The sequence below is a fragment of the Garra rufa genome, chromosome 19 (genome assembly GCF_049309525.1).
Source record: "Garra rufa chromosome 19, GarRuf1.0, whole genome shotgun sequence".
NCBI lineage: Eukaryota > Metazoa > Chordata > Actinopteri > Cypriniformes > Cyprinidae > Garra > Garra rufa.
The window spans coordinates 15,942,156-15,962,723 of NC_133379.1; the positions used below are offsets into that span (position 1 = coordinate 15,942,156).

General features: G+C 37.2%; 1 protein-coding gene across 1 annotated transcript; it reads left to right on the forward strand.

The window, feature by feature from the left end:
• The first annotated feature begins 603 nt into the window (after window positions 1-603).
• On the forward strand, window positions 604-14,132 carry slc34a1b (solute carrier family 34 member 1b). The gene is made up of 10 exons (XM_073824604.1): window positions 604-715; window positions 903-1,046; window positions 2,474-2,585; window positions 2,692-2,887; window positions 6,905-6,997; window positions 7,073-7,151; window positions 7,955-8,122; window positions 10,546-10,662; window positions 12,100-12,224; window positions 13,566-14,132. Exons 1-10 carry the CDS (start codon window positions 604-606, stop codon window positions 14,130-14,132), a joined length of 1,713 nt encoding a protein of 570 aa, XP_073680705.1.
• Window positions 14,133-20,568: the final 6,436 nt, after the last annotated feature.

Below are 20,568 nucleotides of genomic sequence, written 5' to 3' on the forward strand. Positions count from 1 at the left end.
CCCAACATGTGTGTGTGTGTGTGTGTGTGTGTGTGTGTGTGTGTGTGTGTGTGTGTGTGTGTGTGTGTGTGTGCATGCGTGTGTGTGTGTGTGTGTGTGTGTGTGTGTGTGTGTGTGTAGTGCACTGGTATTCACTATTTTATGGGGACCAAATGTCCACACAAGTAAATGTTGACTTTGTGGGAACATTTTCTAGGTCCCCAAAAGAAAACAAGCTAATAAATCATACAGAATGTGTTTTTGAAATGTGAAAGTATTTTTTAAATCTGATATAGTAGAACATTTTGTGTGAGGGTTTGACGTTTGGGTAAGGGGATGGAAAAGACAGATTGTACAGTAGGAACACCATTACACCTATGGAATGTTCCCATAATAATAGGAATACCATTGTGTGTGTATGTGTTGTATATATGAAAATTTATTAAAAAAAAAAGGATGGTTATAAAAGAAAAATGATTTTTCCTGTAAGTATTAGTTCTTCTCTTCAATCATTTGATTGCTATTTCATTTGAATACATTTCATATATATATGCTATGAAAAATCTAAAACGTGTATTTCTACAAAAATCTTTAAAACACTTTTTAGCCAGAATCATGAGGACAATGGGAAAACACACCTTCATCAATATTTGCAAGATACCTCTTCTTCTTATATTTCTGTATATGTTTATCTGTTCTCTGGACATCCTCAGCTCAGCCTTTCAGTTAGCTGGAGGTAACCTTTAACACCTTTTTGTTTACATTTTCAACTGTTCTCTGATACAGTAACTATTGTAAATATTCTGTTTCCAAATGAAATGTGACAAGCTAGTTACTTTGTGTCCAGCTACTACTAATCTCAATATCACATGCTCAGTGTGGAAATAAAAGCTGTGAGTGGATTGTGTTGTATCTTTGGACAGGGAAGGTTGCAGGGGACATATTTAAGGACAATGCTGTCCTTTCTAACCCTGTGGCGGGATTGGTGGTGGGAATACTGGTTACTGTCCTGGTCCAAAGTTCCAGCACTTCCACCTCCATCGTTGTCAGTTTGGTCTCCTCTGGATGTAAGTCATATACCCAGCCATTACAAGCACAGTACAGTTCTGACTAACCAAAAAACCTATATTAGAATATAATAATTGTTAAACAATTTTACACAGTGGTCTGGAATATTCAATTCTGATTGGTCATTAGCGCCATCTAGAGGGCTGATATTTTCTAATGTTCATTTTGTGTGTTTGATTATGATTATTTCGTATTATAAAGTACATGAAAAGCAGTATGTGGAATGAGTATGTTCAAAATAATATTATTCACGAAAGGTGAAAAGTATCCAGATAACCTAATACTTCCGCTGAGATTCTGCAGTGTTCATCAAATACTATCCCATGAGGCCATGGGAGAGGAGTTGCGAATGGCAGTTACCAACCATGCCCCTATATTGTATGCCTACTACAAGTTACACCCCCTACAAAGAAACATCCAATGCCATCAGAGCCCATTCCATGGAAAAGTGTTGACACTGTCATTAGTACAGCTCTCATTTACTTTATTTTCCTCACTTTATATACAGTTTAGTTTTATTTTTGGTAACATACACACACAAAAAAAGGCAAATGGCGCGTATTTTGGCACATCTCATAGAGTGTTTTCACGATGCATCATCAGTCGGCCATATTAGCAGCACAGAGAGCAAACAATGCCACTGAACCGAACAGAGCTTGCAAATTTAGCTGATTATTGCTGCTCAAAATGGTCAATTATTGTCAACTTTTGGGTTGTACTAATCGGTCATTCCGGGAAAAAAACATTTGGAGTACTATGGACAAAGCCAAAAGATTATAACAAATCAAGGAGAAGAGTGCAAAAGACTGTCTGAGGAAAGAAGGCATTTGAAGTTGGCCAAACTGAACCAGAATTATCAGGGCAAGAACCTTGACAACATTTGTGTTTGTTCTAATCATTTCCGATCAGATAGGTGAACTATTAGGCTAATATCTTAATAAATACTGCTCATACTTATCTTTATTTATTTTACCTATTAACTTTAGTTTGTCAATATATTGCACCCTTTCCTGCTTACTAAGTCCTTCTCTATATGATTTAACAGCTTCCACATGTTTTTTTTCTGTGGGATAGACAGCATAAATTAGCAGAAGAACGTATTCAGTATTACATTACCCATGCAATCCATGCTGTTTAAATCTGAGTATCTCCAATATGGCTGCGCATCCTGGTAATTTACCAAATCTTGATGTAAAATCCTTTTGTTCTTGTGTCTCACTTTCTCTTTGTTGCTGTGGCGTTATTTTCTATTGTAATTGGCTATTTTTCTGAGTAGCTTTCTAATACCTGTTTCCAGAGAATGAACTTTGTGGATGATAGGAGCCCCTGTGTTTTTCCACAACTGCCTAAGGACGATTGTTGTACTTAATGAAACGTGACTCACCGGCTCAATTGATCGGGTTTCTGCATTCTGTGTTTCATGCAGTGTTGGATGTTGGATCCGCAATTCCTATCATCATGGGCTCAAACATCGGCACATCTGTTACCAACACCATCGTGGCTCTGATGCAGGCAGGGGAGAGAGAGGAGTTCAAACGGTAGAGAGAGAGAGCATACAATAGCCTACCTCATACTGTTGGCATTCAACCATCAATAAAAAGTTTGGAGTTCTTTAATGACACTTTCTGTGTGGGTCTGTTTCAGAGCATTTGCAGGTGCCACAGTGCATGATTGCTTTAACTGGCTGTCAGTGCTGGTGTTGCTGCCACTGGAAGCCATCACTGGCGTGATGAGGCTCACATCGGAGGCGTTGGTTGACAGTTTCAACATCGTGACTGGAGAGGATGGTCCGGAGCTTCTGAAAGTCATCACAGAACCCCTCACCAAACGGATTATACAGGTGCAGTATTATTCTGTTACAAAATGTACTGAAATTGATCATTAAGAATGCCTTTCATACTTCTATGCAAAACAGAAATCAGGAGTTTGGTACATAGTTCATAGGCTGTCAATATTGAAAAAAGACCAAAAGTACCAAGGTATATAACAGTGGTCCACATGACTCATGCTCTATATAAAAGTTTTCTAAAGCAATACATTTTTCATTGAACAATGATCTACATTTTGGTCAGTTTCTCACATAAAGCTGAATTTAGAAGATTAAAGACCCTTTCATACCAACTTAAAACTTAATAATTCTGCCAATTCTCATATGCAATTCAATAGGTAGATTGAATTCTGATAAAATTGTAGGTATTAGTGGCCTATGTAACATGCACAAAATGTAAATTTTTGTAAGTTTTTATTTATGCTAAAATGTACAATTTTGATTTATTCTAATTCTAATTAATCTATTGCAAAAATATCAAATGGAGTGCCAAAAGTAACCCAAATGGCAATGCGTTACAGCCACAGTCCTCTCTGGTGGAATACAATAGTTTTGTATGAGGTGAATTTAAGTTGCAGAATTTAAGTTGCTAATCACTGAAAATATTATTGAGATTATTATCCCAATATTATGTATACTTATATTATATTACTCCCTATAGGTGAACATTTCTCTCAAACACACCTCACCAGAAACACGGCATGTCGCAATCTGTGATGAAGCAGGCAAAAGCCAAAAAGGCCGGCGTTCAATTATCCTGCCTTTAAACCTGTTGTAAAGTATCTTGAAGCGGGAACTTTTGAATTTGCAATGTGTGCTTTAGCGCCAATGCAGTAATAGAATAATAATGAAAAATATTCCACCTAAATCAATTTTTTAAAAAGTATTTTTGGCAAATCCAGGTAATTTACCATAGAAATATTGCATTTTTTAATTGTCATGACTGTTATAGCACTGACTGTGGTCTGATCTCCTTAAAACTTTGCCTGCTTGTCACCTGTCTCAGGCGTCAATCCTCGAGCAATCACGGAAAAGATCGAGCACCCACAGAAAAACACAAGATACTCTCGATTTATAGTAACCAATAAGAAGGGATTTTAGCTTGTACAAATTTGTTCTCATTTTCATAGTTTATTTGAGGCAGGTTTTGTCGTTATTTTCATGGCAAATGTCGAGTGCATTATTGTAATATGAGAGGCCATGAAGACAGCATGAAAATATGAGAGAGCATGAATCTCTCAGATTGCAGCGGGCTTGTAGCCTGGCTAACGCCAGACCACGTTATGACTTCGTCATGATTCGTGGTCTGGGAACCACATGTTCATTTTCTCGTATTTTAGGCGTGGTTTACGAATGCCCAGAGCCGTTTATTGGGCGCTACGAATGTCTATCAAATGCGCCTGTGCGTAGCTCATAGCCAATCGTTTCAATCATACCGGATGACGTATACAGAGCGATGGTTTAACGGCAAAAGTTGCTCTTTTTTCAAAATAAACTTGCGTTCTAAACTACTTAGAACACTATCTAAGGGGCCGTTCACATGTCGCGTCTTTTGCACGCTAAAGTTCGTTATTTCAAATGTAGACGCACGGTATGCGCGCGCATAATGGAAACGACGCGGTTGCGACACGGTTGCGTTTTCCATGCGCAAGATACAGAGCGGTTTGGAAAGGAGAAAGCGACGCGCCTAGCGTTTTCCACGCGTTTTTAGGCGCGACATGTGAACGGCTGCATCGAATGATAACTTGCTGCCATGCTGGATCCATAGTTATAAACAAACTGCTTCGGTGAGTCGCATAGAAGGCGTCATCGTCTTGCTGCTCCCTCCCTGTTCTGTGATTGGTTCCCTATCTGAGGTGAAAATTTGGTCCATGGTTTCCATGCTACCTTCCAGCGTGAATAAAATCGTGCTGCGCGGAAGGCAGCATGGGGACACCCAGGCTAGCGGGCTTGCTCTCCTATATAGAGATTGTGGCTCTGCGCTCCCACAGATATTATGTGTGTGCCCTCAAACTTTGTTCTGTGTACGTGCAAATAAGTGCTTATTGTAAACAGGTATATATTAAATAATTTTATTTAGTGAAGCGCAACCCTCATAGAGAGAATGTGTGTTGGTTACTAAATAATGTATTTGCATTACGTGCGTTTCACTTCGCAAGATAAATTTTGTGTAGTATACTCACTAAGTTTTGTGACGTTTTGAGTTTTCTTTTAGGCTTTAGAGGAATTTGGGTAAATTTGGAAAGGCTCCTTTTCTAAACGACCCCGTTATAGCCTAAAGGGTAAATTTCAACATTTTTTTTGATAATTATTGACCGAGAGAGTCCAGATAATTGCACTGCAGTTTACCTAGGACTAGTTCGCAAAAGTAGGTTTTTGACATCTTCTCAATCATTTAACAAATGATTTGATTGACAGCAGTGGTTCTAGAAACAAAGTTGTCCAGAATTAGGAGTTCTATCGCATGATAGGAATATTGTGCGTATATGTGAAAAACCGTGGGACATACAATATACAATTTAAGCTCTTGAAAAATGCGCCCCAGTGGCCGTTTTTTTTCTAAATTCTTTCAGGCCCACCGAATTTCATTCCGATCGGCCTCTGTAAACCTCAAAATTTGTCGGCCAACGTTGTCCATGTTTTTTTTGAGATACGCAAATGTACTTATAGACAAATGGTTGCGCAGTTATAGTTTTTTTTTTTTTTTTATCACAGGAAAAAAATTGCAGAACTTGGCCTTGGTGGTGACCAAGGCCAAGTTCTGCAATTTTTTTCCTGTGACCTCAGATTGAGCTCTTACATTAGTGTTCTACACCTTTTGAATAATTTGGGATATCTTTGCGACGGTGAGTCGAAAATTCAACTTTTCTTTGATAATTATTGATATTCACTCTCCAGAGAATCTTTCTGCACTGATTTGGTTCCAATAGGGCGAAAAAAACCTAGGACTAGTTTGCAAAAGTAGGTTTTTCAAAATGTGAAATACCTGAACATTTTGCCAGGCTTACGAATGAATCTGAGGCATGACATGTCTTGTCTGCCATGAGCCAAGAATTCCAATGACATAGTGACAACGACACTTAAGTCTGCAACTAGCGGTTTTGGCGTCCTTTAATTAAGCTTAATACACGCTTAGACCCCTAATTAATGATTAATTAAAGATGGTCATATGTAAATAATTTACGTTTTAGGTATTGTCAGTATGTCCGTATAGTATGTTACATTCCTGAAAATACATGAGTATTGTACATTTAGATGCTGTAAATATGTTATTATTGTACGTTTTAGTGTCTGTCTGTTTTGTAGTACCACATTTTATGTAAAATGCATACAAATTATCATTAGATCATGTTGAAATTTTACAAGTAAAATCAAGTAATTTCAATAGGATTCCACACTCTGGAAATTTTGTGTGAAGGAAAGCTTTCTGCACACAGGTTTTGCAGTGGTTTCAAATTGGTCTCATGGATTCAACATGCAAACAGACCAACAGAAAGCTGCTTGATTTGAAAGTGGCTTCTGTGTGAGTTGTGCTTCAATCATGTGAAGTGTGCCACTCTATTGACAATAGACAAATGATCTTTTTGCCTGTGAAATTTCACTAAAAATGTAACCTCACCTTTAGAATGTAGCATGTTTGTCGTACTTATATTTTGCTTTTTGACATTTTTGGCATTTGATATCCCCTCATAACCATCCACTTTCACTATATGCAAAACAGCAGCATGAACGTTCTTCAAAACATCTCCTTTTGTTTTGCACAAAAGAGAGAAAGTTTGGAATGACATGAGGTTGAATGAAAAATAACAGATTTTCCATTTTGGATCATTTATTCCTTTAAGTACACAGCCAGTTGGGTGTCATTATAAACAAAAAGAAAACTGGTCATTAGTTTTCTTGTTAAGTGCTTTAGAGCTTGTTAAAACGTGTGTAGCCTAATTAAATATCACACTGTTTGCCCTCCACTACTCTTCTGTCTCTCATTAATCTGGGTTTAGAGTTAAAAGACAATTTTTTTTCCCCTTTCAGCTGGATAGGAGCGTAATCGTAGGTATAGCAACAGGGCAAGAGGTGCTGCGCAATAAGAGCCTGATAAAAGTTTGGTGCCATGCGCATATCACGGTAAGCAACGTCTCTGTTTGCCTACTGATGAAGATCTTTTGATGTACTGACGTTATCTAAATTTATTATCCACAGATCCAAGAGAATGTTTCTTTCGTGCCCTCAGAAAACTCAACAGCGCAAACCACATCACTACACATGAATGCTAAAAAATGTGAGTGGAAAAGATCAAATTTCAAAGGAATAGAGAATGAAATAGACAAAGACAGCAAAGGCTGTCCTTTGATTGATCAGCCTTTAGTCATTTCATTCATACACTTTTAAAATAACGCAGTATTGTTCTCGATTCTATTTGGCTTCAAATTTTAAGATTTTTTTATTACAGAAAAATACTTTATTCAAACAATCCACCCTTTTTGCTGTGAAGAAAACTGATTTTTCGGTCCCTCTATAGACTGTTTGGCTCTTCTTCATTTACTCAAAGCTCCGTCGGGGCTAATAACTATCATTTTTTTCTGTATTAGTACATCCTGTGATAGAAACAGCTACTGAGTCATATGCTTGTTTAAATGACTAACTACACATTCAACATCAACAACAGTAACAAACAGTGTACAGGCTGTATTAGGAAGCAAGATGTTTTTAAACTTTCAATGTGCTTTTGAGTCATCCTTCCTCATATAATGGCTTGGAGGCATTAAGCAGCATATTTTTTTTATCATCTTTCAAATACAAGAGCCATCATAATAAGGTAAAAAAAAGTAATAATTCCATATTTATCAGGGGACAGTCAGTGACTAAAGCCCTTAATTATATCTGTGTGCCTCATTTTTAGAAGCCATTTTTCTTGATGCATAAATAATGGTCATTTGTAAGAATCTGAAATCCTCTTTCTTCTAACACACCATAATCTGATGGGCTAATCACTGTTAATATGAACACATGCCTGTCAACGCGTGAGTGACGGGCACATTTCCACAGGAGACTAGAGATGTAAATGCATGTGTGTTGGAACAGGCACTCATCTATTTGTGGAGACGGGATTGTCTGATCTGGCTGTGGGGTTGATTCTGCTGGCTTCCTCACTTCTGGTGCTTTGCACCTGCCTCCTGCTGCTGGTTAAGCTTCTCAACTCCCTTCTCCAGGGACCAGTGGCCAAAACTATCCAGAAAATCATCAACACAGGTGAAAACTACCTATTTACACAGTTAATGTGATTGTGAGGAGCCATGAAAAATGCTGTAAGAGTTTCTTCATATACTGTATCTCAATTACTTTTCTCTTGACGAGAGACATATCACATCTCAGTACATGATTATGCTTTTATTAATCTTGACTGTCTAATCAACATCAGCATTTATTCTGCTGATTTATTCTAAACAGTTAATTTATCGATAATTGTGGAATCTCATTTAAAATTGATTATAATCCATTGACCTTTTTGCTAATGAATATTAAACTGACTTAAAAAATCAAGTTGAATCTTGAATAACTTAAAAAATGAAATAGCTATAATTAATATAGTATTAATATAGTAATGAAAAAAACATATGCTGCCATGACTGTACAGTGCATATATTGCAGTTTTAACAGTACATATATTGCCATGATTTTTATTTATTTATTAATTTCTTTTTTCACAGTGCATGTATACACTACCACTCAAAAGTTTGGGATCAGTAAGAGTTTTAATGTTTTTTTTTTGTTTTTTTTTTAAATAAGTTTCTTATGCTCATCAAGGCTGCATTTATTTGATCAAAAATACAGAAAAAAACTGTAATATTATGACATATTATTTCAATTTAAAATAGCAGTATTCTTTAACAAATAAAAAGTTCAAAAGAGCAGTGTTTATTTAAAATATAAATCTTTTGTAACAATATAAACTACCATTTAAAAGTCTGGGGTCAGTAAATTTTTATTCTTTTTTTTTTTGAAAAAATAAAAATAATAATACTTTTATTCACCAAGGATGTGTTCAATTAATAAAAAGTGATGGTAAAAACTTAGAAAATAGAAATTAAAAAATATTTATATTTTGAATAAATGCTGTTCTTTTTAACCTTTTATTCATCAAGAATCCTAAAAAAAATAACAGGTTCCAAAAAAATATTAATCAGCACAACTTTTTCCAACAGTGATAATAACAGTAATAATCAGCATATTATAATTATTTTTGAAGAATCATGTGACACTGAAAACTGTAATGGCTGATAAAAATCCAGCTTTGCATCACATGAATAAATTATATTTTAAAATATAGTAATATAGAACACCATTATTTTAAATTGTAATAATATTTCACAATATTACATTTTTTCTGTATTTTTGATCAAGTAAATGCAGCCTTGATATGCATATAAGAATTTTTTTAAAACCATTAAAATCTTACGGAGACCAAACTTTTGAGCTGCAGTGTAGATCTATATATTTGTCTGGTAAATATCTGTCATCATTTATTATTAAATTGCATACAATTACTTTGATTGTTTGATTTAGTGTTTTACATTAATTACATATTTTCTTTCTTTTTTTTTAATTATATGATAATATATTGTGAATTTTTGAAAAACTATAGTTGAGTTAATTTTTAACCTGGATAATTACACTTTAATTAGGAAAAAAAAAATCTTAACAAATAACTGAACAATGCATAATCATCTTACTAAACTAATCTCTAAATATGTGGTAACACTTTTGTTTTTGGGACCAAACTAGCTGCTTATTAACATGCATATTACCAGTATATTGGCTGTTTATTAGTACTTATAAAATGCTGTTTATTAATACTTACAAAGTAAATATTAATGTCTTTTTTTGCATGACCATATTTCATTTTAAGGGTAAGTTCCACCAAAATTAGCTCATTATTTACTCACCCTCCAGGCATCCAAATATATATGACTTCCTTCTTTCAGACGAATGCAACCGGAGTTATATTAAAAATAATTCTGGCACAAGCTACATTAAAATACCCATTTTAAATATGGGTTTTTCTCACAAAATGCATCGATTCGCTACAGGAGGCCTTTATTCACCCCCCAGAGTCAGGTGCTCCACCCCCATTGCATTATAAAGCTTGAAGGAGCCAGAACAATTTTTAATATAACTCTAATTGCATTCGTCTGAAAGAAGGAAGTCATATACACCTAGGATGCCTTGAGGGTGAGTAAATAATGCTAATTTTCATTTTTGGGTGAATGAACCCTATTACCCTACCTACATCTGAACTAACTAAACAACTACTTTGCTACTTATAAATAAGCAGAAAATTTGGTGTTTATTGAGGCAAAAGTTGTAGTTAATAGCTAATTAATAGTAAGAATTGGTCCCCAAACTAAAGTGTGACCGAATATGTTATAATTTATCAGGCAAGTGCTCTATTGAAACATTAATAGCTAAAACACTACTTGATAGTCTTTTGAGTTTTTGCAGGATCTTACAGGCTCCAATAAGCACTTTGTCAGTTTCTAAGCGTGCTGCCCTTTTGGAAAGCGTGCAAAGAATTTCATCCAGCGTTACAGTACGACAAACCCCAAAGGGACCCTTGAGTATCTTGTAATTCTTACAGCATTTTCTAGAGATATAAACAAAACACTTTCCTGCAGACTTTCCTTTTCCATTCGGCTGGTTGACTGGCTACCTGGCAATTCTAGTTGGTGCTGGCATGACCTTTGTTGTTCAGAGCAGTTCGGTGTTCACTTCTGCCATCACTCCTTTGATAGGTAAGTCCCTTCTCTCTTAGTTGAACAAAATGTCAGCAAAGTGTTTGAATTTCTTCTGTATAATTTAGCTGTGCTCCCAGATGACCTGAGAAATTCATTACACCCAAGAGCACCTCTGAGTAATGCACTAATATTTGCATTTAGACACCACTAAGCCTCAGAGGAGTTAATCTTTAGACCTCACAGGGTTGACTGTTGACTTCCGCTCATTCGTATTCACTACTCTATGAGCTTTGTGCTTTGAGAATCAATGGTCTTTTCTGGCCTGTGAATAATGTAAAGGTTTTACTCAATGCGGTAACTCATGCACTCGATTTCCCAGGGAAATGACAGACATAAGATGTTATGCGTCAACAAATAAGAGCGAGATAGAGGGAAATGAAATAGAGGAAGGGCGAACCAGTGCCAAGAGAACAGAGATGTTCACTTGATGCTCTCAACCCTTTCTAATCCACCTGCCCTTCTGACGGATGGAAGAGTGATGGTCTAACCTTGCTTCTGGATTTATTGCAATTAGCTAGACAGTGATTAGACTTTCTAGTGATGCATGACAGCTAGATTATGGATCCACAGCATCCTAATTACACTGCCTGGGAGACCACTTATCCCAAAGAGTTTTAGAACTGCCATGGAAGCCGTAATTTGTGCAGACTATATGTTTCAAACATTATTTCTTCCTCTCAAAGGCGAACACACAGGTAGTCTTTTCAAACAGATTTAGGTCCTGTTGCAAATGCAAATGTTGCACTTCATGTGAATGCATAAAAGACTTTAATTAGACTTTAGGGGTCTAAAAAAAATGTGTCTAAAAATCTTGCATAATCTATACATGCAGAAATAACGTTGAAGCATACTTGAAAAAAAAAATCAGCATTTTAAAATTAACTCAAACTTACAACTGTGCAGTTACAATTGTAATTTCTTCAAAAACATTTTTTATCTTACTAAATATTTTAAAAAGCAGTTTGTTAAAAAAAAAAATGCCCAAACCATTTTTTTGACTTTATGCACAACAATATGTCAAAATACATTTGAATTCATACATTGGAAACATAGAAGAGTTTTTTTTTTAATCAAAATTAATAATAAAAAAAGTTGTTATTATATGTATTATATGTATTTATTTATTTATTATTATTATTATTTTTTTTTACAATTTTTGAATAAATGAAGTACACCAAGACTGAAAAATTAGATTCATGGTCTTTTACCAAACACATAATATGGACTTCACAGCAGATTATTCCCTAAAAATCAATGAGGGCCACGTGTGCCATTTGGGACAAGGCCATTTTCATACGGTAAATGCCAGTTCCGTCATGGTCATACATGGTCATCCAATTTGCTCTTAATAAGGCTAGATTGACCTTATTGGAAGGTCTCATTAGTAACAGAATCAACTGCTCTGGTGAACTCTCAGGTTCATTGTGCTTTCAGGTATTGGTGTGATAAGTATTGAGCGGGCCTACCCTTTGACCTTGGGCTCCAATATCGGAACAACCACTACAGCCATCTTAGCCGCATTAGCAAGCCCAGGAGACAAGCTAGCTGCGGCCTTTCAGGTGATCCCATTTGAGATGTGAACTTTCTCACTTAATTAAACAGTGACTGTGTTAGAGAATTCTAGGAATGGTGGATTGACCTTAGAATATTGATGCTTCCAACAGTGTGTTGTTTTGAGAGGATTGGTTTAAGGATTTAACTAGTGATTTTATTATTTTAAAATGACATATTTTTTGCATTTATAAAAATAGCTGCAAATATCAGTCATTATTAACCAAAGTGCTTCAAAGTGGAAAAACATAACTGTTTGAGAATTTAGTTGTGAAGAACAGGAACAATTTCTCAATCTCATTTTAGCAATTTTTCTATTTTATTTTACACCAAATAATGATTGAAAGATTATTATTATTATAATTAGTGTGTGTGTGTGTGTGATGTTTATTATATTTATTTAAATTAAAAGTTACCATGTTCATTAGTTTTAAAGTCACCATACGAACACTGTTTACTTTTACAGCTTAGTGGTTCATACAGCTCCGTACATTCACAATGGAGCGGCTCATAGAGTTTTATTTTGAACTTAGACTCAAGTATAAAGAAATACAGTCAGTGCTTATAGTTCAAGACACAGTTTTGGGACATTCTGAAACGCTGGAGGACCACAGTCAGTTCACACTCTATTAATAAAGCATACAGACAAGCAAAATAGCCCGGAATATGAAAGTAACCCACTAAAGTGCGTGTTGAGCGTAGCCCCCATAGAAAGTAAATGCTTAATTAATGGACTAAGACAGTGGTATAAAAAGACAGAATTCAGTATTGTTCAGTGAACAGTATGTTCAGCGTTTTCCTCTCATACTTAAATTTATGGGCCTTCAATGTCACTGTTGTAGTACATTAAACCACATTAAGCGTTTTAGAATGTCCCAAAACCATGCACTGATCACTGAGCTAAGCACTGACTGTATTTCTTTATACTTGAGTCCAAGTTTAAAATAAAACTCTATCAACTGGTTTTGCGAGAGAACACAAAAGTTTCACAAGAGAATGCAAAGTTTCTCAAGGGAACGCAAAAAAATTTACAAATATTTTTGAAATACATTTTTTTTCCCACTTTCCATGATTTTTTCCAGGGGCTCCGTAAATTTTGCCTAAATTATCTAAGTTAATAGATTGTTAATTTATTCATTTTTTCCATTAAAAAAAAATCACAAAAACAATGAATACAGATACTGGTATACAGTATCAGTATCAAAATATTGGCTTTATTGGCCTTGATAGTACTTCGTAAATTACTAAAAAGAAGTCATATCTTTAATTCAGAAGACTCAGCACAGACACATTACACAGATAAAACCATGTTCTATCCCTCATGATGCTCTGTTCATCTTCTCTCTTAGGTTGCTCTGTGTCATTTCATCTTCAATGTTCTGGGCATATTACTTTGGTACCCAGTTCCTTTTAGCCGTCTGCCCATCCGCATGGCACGATTTTTGGGTGAGCAGACAGCAAAATACCGGTGGTTTGCTGTGCTGTACCTGATTCTTTGCTTCCTTCTCCTGCCATCCATTGTCTTTGCCCTTTCCATGGCTGGATGGCAAATTCTGGTTGGTATCTGTGTACCATGTGTTACTGTCCTCCTCTGCATTGTTGTTGTGAATAAACTGCAATCACAAAAGCCTCACCTCCTGCCTTGGTGGCTGCAAACCTGGGACCACCTACCTCTCTGGATGCACTCACTCAAACCAATGGATAACATCATCACAAGAGTCACATTGTGCTGCAGGGAAACCCGGAACAATGATCAGAGCCGCACGTCTCCTGAGGATCTGCCACAGCTGACAGAATATGAAGCTGAGAAAAATTTTGTGCCTTTGGCACACAATGGCCCAGCTTTGATTTATGGTTATGAGACTGAGACTGGGGCTGTTTTTGACACATTGAATGGCAAGAGCAGTAAGCTGTAGAGGATATATGTGGTTCATTAAATGCTTTTTGGTCCTTAGAATGGTTTATCCTTTCATATTAAACAGGTATCGTCTCTGCACTTTTTGCTATCTGATCTCATGACGAAAATGTACATTTAATGTGGGAAGCAACTAAATGTTAGATTTTTAGCAGTGGCATGCACAGACCTCAGGAAGGGCACGGGCGGAATGGTGTTGCGAGGGCACAATCGCGGACCGGGGCACAAAGATTGGACCGCAAGGGCACTTTACCGTTGGACCTCAAAGAGGCAGGGGCTCGGCCCCCCGCCCCCCTGTGCACGCCATTGATTTTAAGTTTATACATCACTGTCAAGCCAAAATGTTGGCATGCTGGCAAATAGACATTTGATTTTTTATATTAGTTTAAAACTATTATTTAAAGCTACTTTCCATGTTCCAAATTAATTTTATGCTGGCAAATATTTGAAATCCAATAATTCTTACAACAAAAAATATATCAAAAAACGTGATGTGATACAACAGAAAAAGTAATGGGACAACAAAGTAGCATATTCCTGCAAGTGCCTTATTATAAATGTCAGAAAGTTGGGAACCCCCCATTTACAGCATGTGGCACAGAATTTTATGAACATGCCTGAAGTAATGGTCTGTCATAAATACATGAAAGGTTGTTTTTGTTTTTTTCAGTCAAGCTCAGTCTGACTAGATGAACACTTTTAAGTTCATTTCCTTGAGTGGTCTCTGTGGCTTCTACTGACAAGTCAATTTTAAAATCCACTGATTCAGTCCTCAGAAGCAATGACATGCATAGTCAAGCATATAAATGGCTGACTAATTACAACATGCTTTTAAAAATGGGACCGGTCATTGTCACTTGAAATTAAACTGACCAACTTTTGCTTTGAGTTCAACTTGATGCATAAAAGAAGTATTTTCCTATTAAATGACAGTTAAATAATTGTATTTATTCTCATTATTAAAATAAAAAACCTGCCTAAAAATTTTATGTAAAAAAAAAAAGTATGGGACAAGACCTGCTAGACACTGCATGCATAAATATCAGTCCTCTCATTGACAGTTCTGAATGGAATATAGGCCTACTGTACATACTGTACTTACTGAACTTGAGTATCCAACACGTTCCACAGTGTGACCAATAATTCCAGGAACAGCAAGTATGTGGGCTTTGAGTACCACCCACACAAACAAGTTGCTGTAAAAATCCTTTTAAACTACTTGGTAGTGCATTTAAAGTTTGATTGAGGACCTCTGCATATTTCTCCCAAATGTTAATTAAGAGGTTGCTGCAGGACAGAAAGCTCAGGTGCTTTTATAACATGATTTTGATAAATGTTCACTCCAGCTTTAATCATATAAGGCTATTTACCAGAAACACATTTAAACAAATAGCAAATAAAACCTGTTCTATACATCATTTATGTATGAATGTGTGTAGTATGAATTTAATAGGATGTACTATATCTGCCATGTTGTCATTGTCATGTTTCATGGCTTCATGGGATAGTAAAGTGTTCACTGGATGTGCACTACAGAATCTCGCCAGAAGTAGCAAGTCATCCAAGTACTTTTCACCTACTATTATATGAATACAGTCAATTCTGACTACTATTACTAGTATTTTTTCACTTACTATATAGTATCAATTTTGGATACAGCCATTATATTTATGATGAGTCATTGAATCATTCATTCAACAGATTTGTCCATAAAAATGATTCATTCAACAATGAAAAAAGTCTTTAAATCGTTCACAAACCCAAATAGCTCAGTTTATTTAGTAATAATTTTTGTATTGGTTGCACTTTATTTTGCAGTATGTGTACTTACAGTGTACTTAAAGTGTACTTACCTATGAAAGTACTAGTAATATAACATAAGGATAACATGGGGTAGGGTTAGTTTTAGAGGTAGGATGAGGGTTAGTACAAGACAAAGTTTTTTAAAGAAATTCAAACAATAAATACTATTTTGTGACTCTATTATGACAGATCATTGTATTGCCTTATTAGATTTTCGCTGACAAAGCAAAACAGACTGGATGTGTTACAGTGGTGCCTGTGGCTGTATGGCTGTACATAAATGTTCTGACTGTCCCTGTGAAACATTTTCCCTGTAAATATTTCAGTGAGATTATTATGTACCTCCCATATTTCTGTTGACTAACCAAGCAATGCCAAACATATTGCACTGTTGTAGAGCTGCCTTTGTAATCTACAATCTGAAGCAATCTGATGGAACAGGCAGGTTTTGGCAGTTTCATCATATGAGGAGTTAAGCTGGTTGACCTTGCAAGACTGGCATGGAACTGGAACTGGCTCTAAGGGGCAGGTTTCCTGGGCCAGACGGCATGGGGAAATTGGAGAAGATCAAGCAGCACTGTGGTTAATTAATATGAAGCTTTGGCAGTGCAGCAGATCTTCGTTTGGAGTTTGGAGTACAGATATTGTGGGCTGTCACTTTTATGAAATATCTCAAATGGCAGTTATTAAATTTACAGCAGTTACGAATGCCAGCCTTACTGAGTACTAAATATGTGGATGTCTACTTTGCTTGGATAACATGCTGTTGTTTGAAACTACTGTAAAAACTGCTATTGTTTCTACAGGGACTAAAACATTTTTGAGTATAGGTCTTAGGTTAGATGCCATATTGAATGTAAAATGGATGAAAACGAGGCATGGAAATACACATACAGTCTTTACAATGGTATGTACTTTATAAAGGTTTTAGAACACACAGTTTTCACAACTTTTAAAAATGTTTTATGAAGTTTTTGTGCACTAAAAGTTTTTTTCAGAAAGACTGAAAAGTTGTTGGTATGTTGTTAAAAGACTTCAAGTCCTCACAGCAATATTTTCATTACTGTCAAAAATTAAACATAGCTCTATCCTGACTAAAGTCTAACACATTTCTTAAATTTCAAAGGAATATGTCACCCAAAAATGAAAATTAGCTGAAAATGTATTCACCCTCAGGCCTCCAAGATGTAGATGAGTTTGTTATTTTATTTTGCACAGTTTTGGAGAAAAGTTACATTTAATTTAACTCTACATCACCAATGAATCAGTGAATGGGTGCCATCAGAAAGAGAGTCCAAACTGTTGATAAAACATCACAATAATCCACAAGTAATCCACATGACTCCAACTGATCAATTAATGTCATGTAAAGCAAAAAAGCAAAAAAAAAAAAAAAAAAAAAAACCACCTTTGTAACTATTGCTCCTGGCATAATAATGCTTTCTCCAGCAAAAGTCATTTAATCTGAATCAGGAGAGAAATATGCACATAGCAAGCACTGTTTATGAGTGAAAACAAATATTGACAACAAAATATTGTCCAAACAAATATTGTGTACAAACACACAGCTTTTCACTTCACAAGACATTAACTGATAGTCTTGAGTCGTATGGGTTACTTGTGGATTATTGTGGTGTTTTTTAATCAGCGGTTGGACTCTCATTCTGACAGTATCCATTCACAGCAGATGATCCACTGGTGAACAAGTGATGTAATGCTTTATTTCTCAAAATCTGTTTAAATGAACAAATAAACCCATCTACATTCGGATGGCCCAAGGGTGAGAAAATTGTCATCAAAGTTTCATTTTTGGATAAGCTATTCCTTAAGTAATAATTAATAATTTTAATACCCTGAAATGATGAAAACATCTTGACTGTCAAGGGTTTTGCATTTCTTGTTGTTTTAGCGCCGCTGCAGGGGAAGATCCTTGGCATGAGGATAGCATGCTAAGTATTGCATTACCAGTCAAAACATTAGCAGCTCTGCGTGTAGTCTTCCCTATCCAGCTGTGTTGGAGTAAGACCATATGCTGTTTCTGTCAAAGGCTCACTCAAAAATGTCAACACAAACTCTATTATTGTGTTAGTATTACATGTTGAATGACAGAATAATTAAATGTAAATCACCCTCTCTATGAATGCTAAGTGGCAGACATTTTAGTATCTAGTATTTTTAAAGCATTATCACTAAAGAGCAAAAATACACAGTAACACTTTACTGTAAGGTTTTATTTGTTTATATTTGTTAACTACACTTGTAAACATGAACATTAGTTAATACACTGCCAAATAGCATGAACAAACAATAAAGAATTGGATTTTTTTGTAATTAACTAACATTAACAAAGATAAACAAATTCCAAAAAATATACAGTCATGCCCGAAATTATTCATACCCCTGGCAAATTCTGACTTAAAGTTACTTTTATTCAACCAGCAAGTTTTTTTTATTTTTTTTTATTAGAAATGACACAGACGTCTCCCAGAAGATAATTGTAACGCCAGGCCAGCAGAGGGAGCCCTTACTCACACTGACTGTTGCTGCTCCCTCTGCTGCCTCTGTGGTAACTTCCTGTTTGTCAACCATTTAAGCAGGGCCTAAACCAAACAGGCCTTGCGAAGTATTGATTTGCTATTGCGGACTCTATTAAGCGTTTCTCTGATTTTCTTGCCTTGTTCTTGTTTTGCCACGGTTTTGTTTCTTAGTCATAGTTTTGTTTCATTGCCATAGTTTTGTTTCTTAGCCATAGTTTTTCCTTGTTTCACTGTTTTGTTATTTTGCCACTTTGGACTGCTCAATTGGATTTGACCCACGCCTGATTACTGGATTACGCTTTTGTCTTGCCTTCGTGTTACTGTCTGTTTGGATATTGACCCTGCCTGTCTGACCACGATCTGTTCAATAAAGCCTGCATTTGGATCTTTAACGCTTCCCAGAGTCCTCGTTACAGAATACTTCGCCTACCCAAGATCCAGCAGCTTTTGGAACGCAGATTACCATGGACCAAGCAGCGTCACGCCTCCTCTGCCTACATCAAGGTAATCGGGCTATAGAGGAGTATGTGGAGGATTTTTGCAATTTGTGCCACTTAGTGGGCTTTTATGACGTTGCCCTAAAAGGCATTTTTCAAAATGGACTCAATGACTGTTTTAGTGAATTAATGCCTAACAGCAAGGGCCCTGCAACCCTTGAACAATATATTGACTTTGCTCTGTTCCTGGCTGGCTCAAATTTTACCGTGGGGGTTGTGGAAAAGGAGCTGCACAATCCCACAGTACCCTTCACACATCACCCTGCTTATGTAACTTCTAGAATTGTTCAAGTCATGTCTACCAAACCAAAGCCCGCTCACTTCATGTCTGCTGCTTCAAGGCCTGCTCACGTCATGTGTGCTGCTTCAAAGTCTGCTCACGTCATGTCTGCTGCTTCAAGGCCTGCTCACGCCATGCCTGCTGCCTCTCCAGGGCCTGCTCACGCCATGCCTGCCGCTCCAGGGCCTGCTCACGCCAAGCCTGCCGCTCCAGAGCCTGCTCACGCCATGCCTGCCGCCATCCCAGAGCCTAATCACCAGATGGACGCCCTTCCAGAGTCTGCACCCAAGATGGCTGCCATCCCTAAGTCTGTTCACAAGATGGCCGCCCTTCCAGAGTCTGCACCCGTCATGGCTGCCATCCCAGAGCCTGTTCACAAGATGGCTGCCCTTCCAGAGCCTGTTCACAAGATGGCCGCCATCCCAAAGCCTGTTCACAAGATGGCTGCTGCTCCAGAGTCAGTATTTGTCATGGCCGCCGTTCCAGAGTCTGCTTACAAGATGGCCGCCATCCCAAAGCCTGTTCACAAGATGGCTGCCATCCCAGAGCCAGTCCACAAGATGGTCACCATCCCCAAGCCTGTTCACAAGATGGCTGCCACGCCAGAGTCTGCACCCAAGATGACCGTCCCGCCAGAGCCATTCCAATTCAATTCTGCTGATTCTGGACCTGCCAAGCCAGCTTCTGCTAACTTCCCATTCACCAAGTCAGCTTTCACTAACATCACACCTAACAATCCCAGTCTGATATCCAGCGTGAGAGATACGCCGTTGATGTCTGCACGTGCAGTTGGTTTCCCTAAGAACACATCAGCCAAGCCAGCGCCCGCTAGCGTCACGTCAGCCAAGTCAAATCACGTCACAGCTGCTGTTCCTGCCAAGCTAAGTCAGGACACTGCCGCGATCCCTGAACTAAGTCAAGTCGCAGGTGTACTTTCAAGGCCAAGTTCAGTCACAGCTGTTCCTTCAGAGTCAAGTCAAGACACAGCAGCACTTCCTGAGCCAAGTCAAGCAGCACTTCCTGAGCCAGGTCAAACAGCACTTCCTGAGCCAGGTCAAACAGCACTTCCTGAGCCAGGTCAAACAGCACTTCCTGAACCAAGTCAAGCAGCACTTCCTGAGTCCAGTCAAACAGCACTTCCTGAGCCAGGTCAAACAGCACTTCCTGAACCAAGTCAAGCAGCACTTCCTGAGTCAGGTCAAGACACAGCCTCACATCCTGAGTCAAGCAAAGACACAGCTGTTGTTCTCCATGAGTCAAGCCAAGATACAGCTGTTGTTCTTCATGAATCAAGCCAAAATACAGCTGTTGATCTCCATG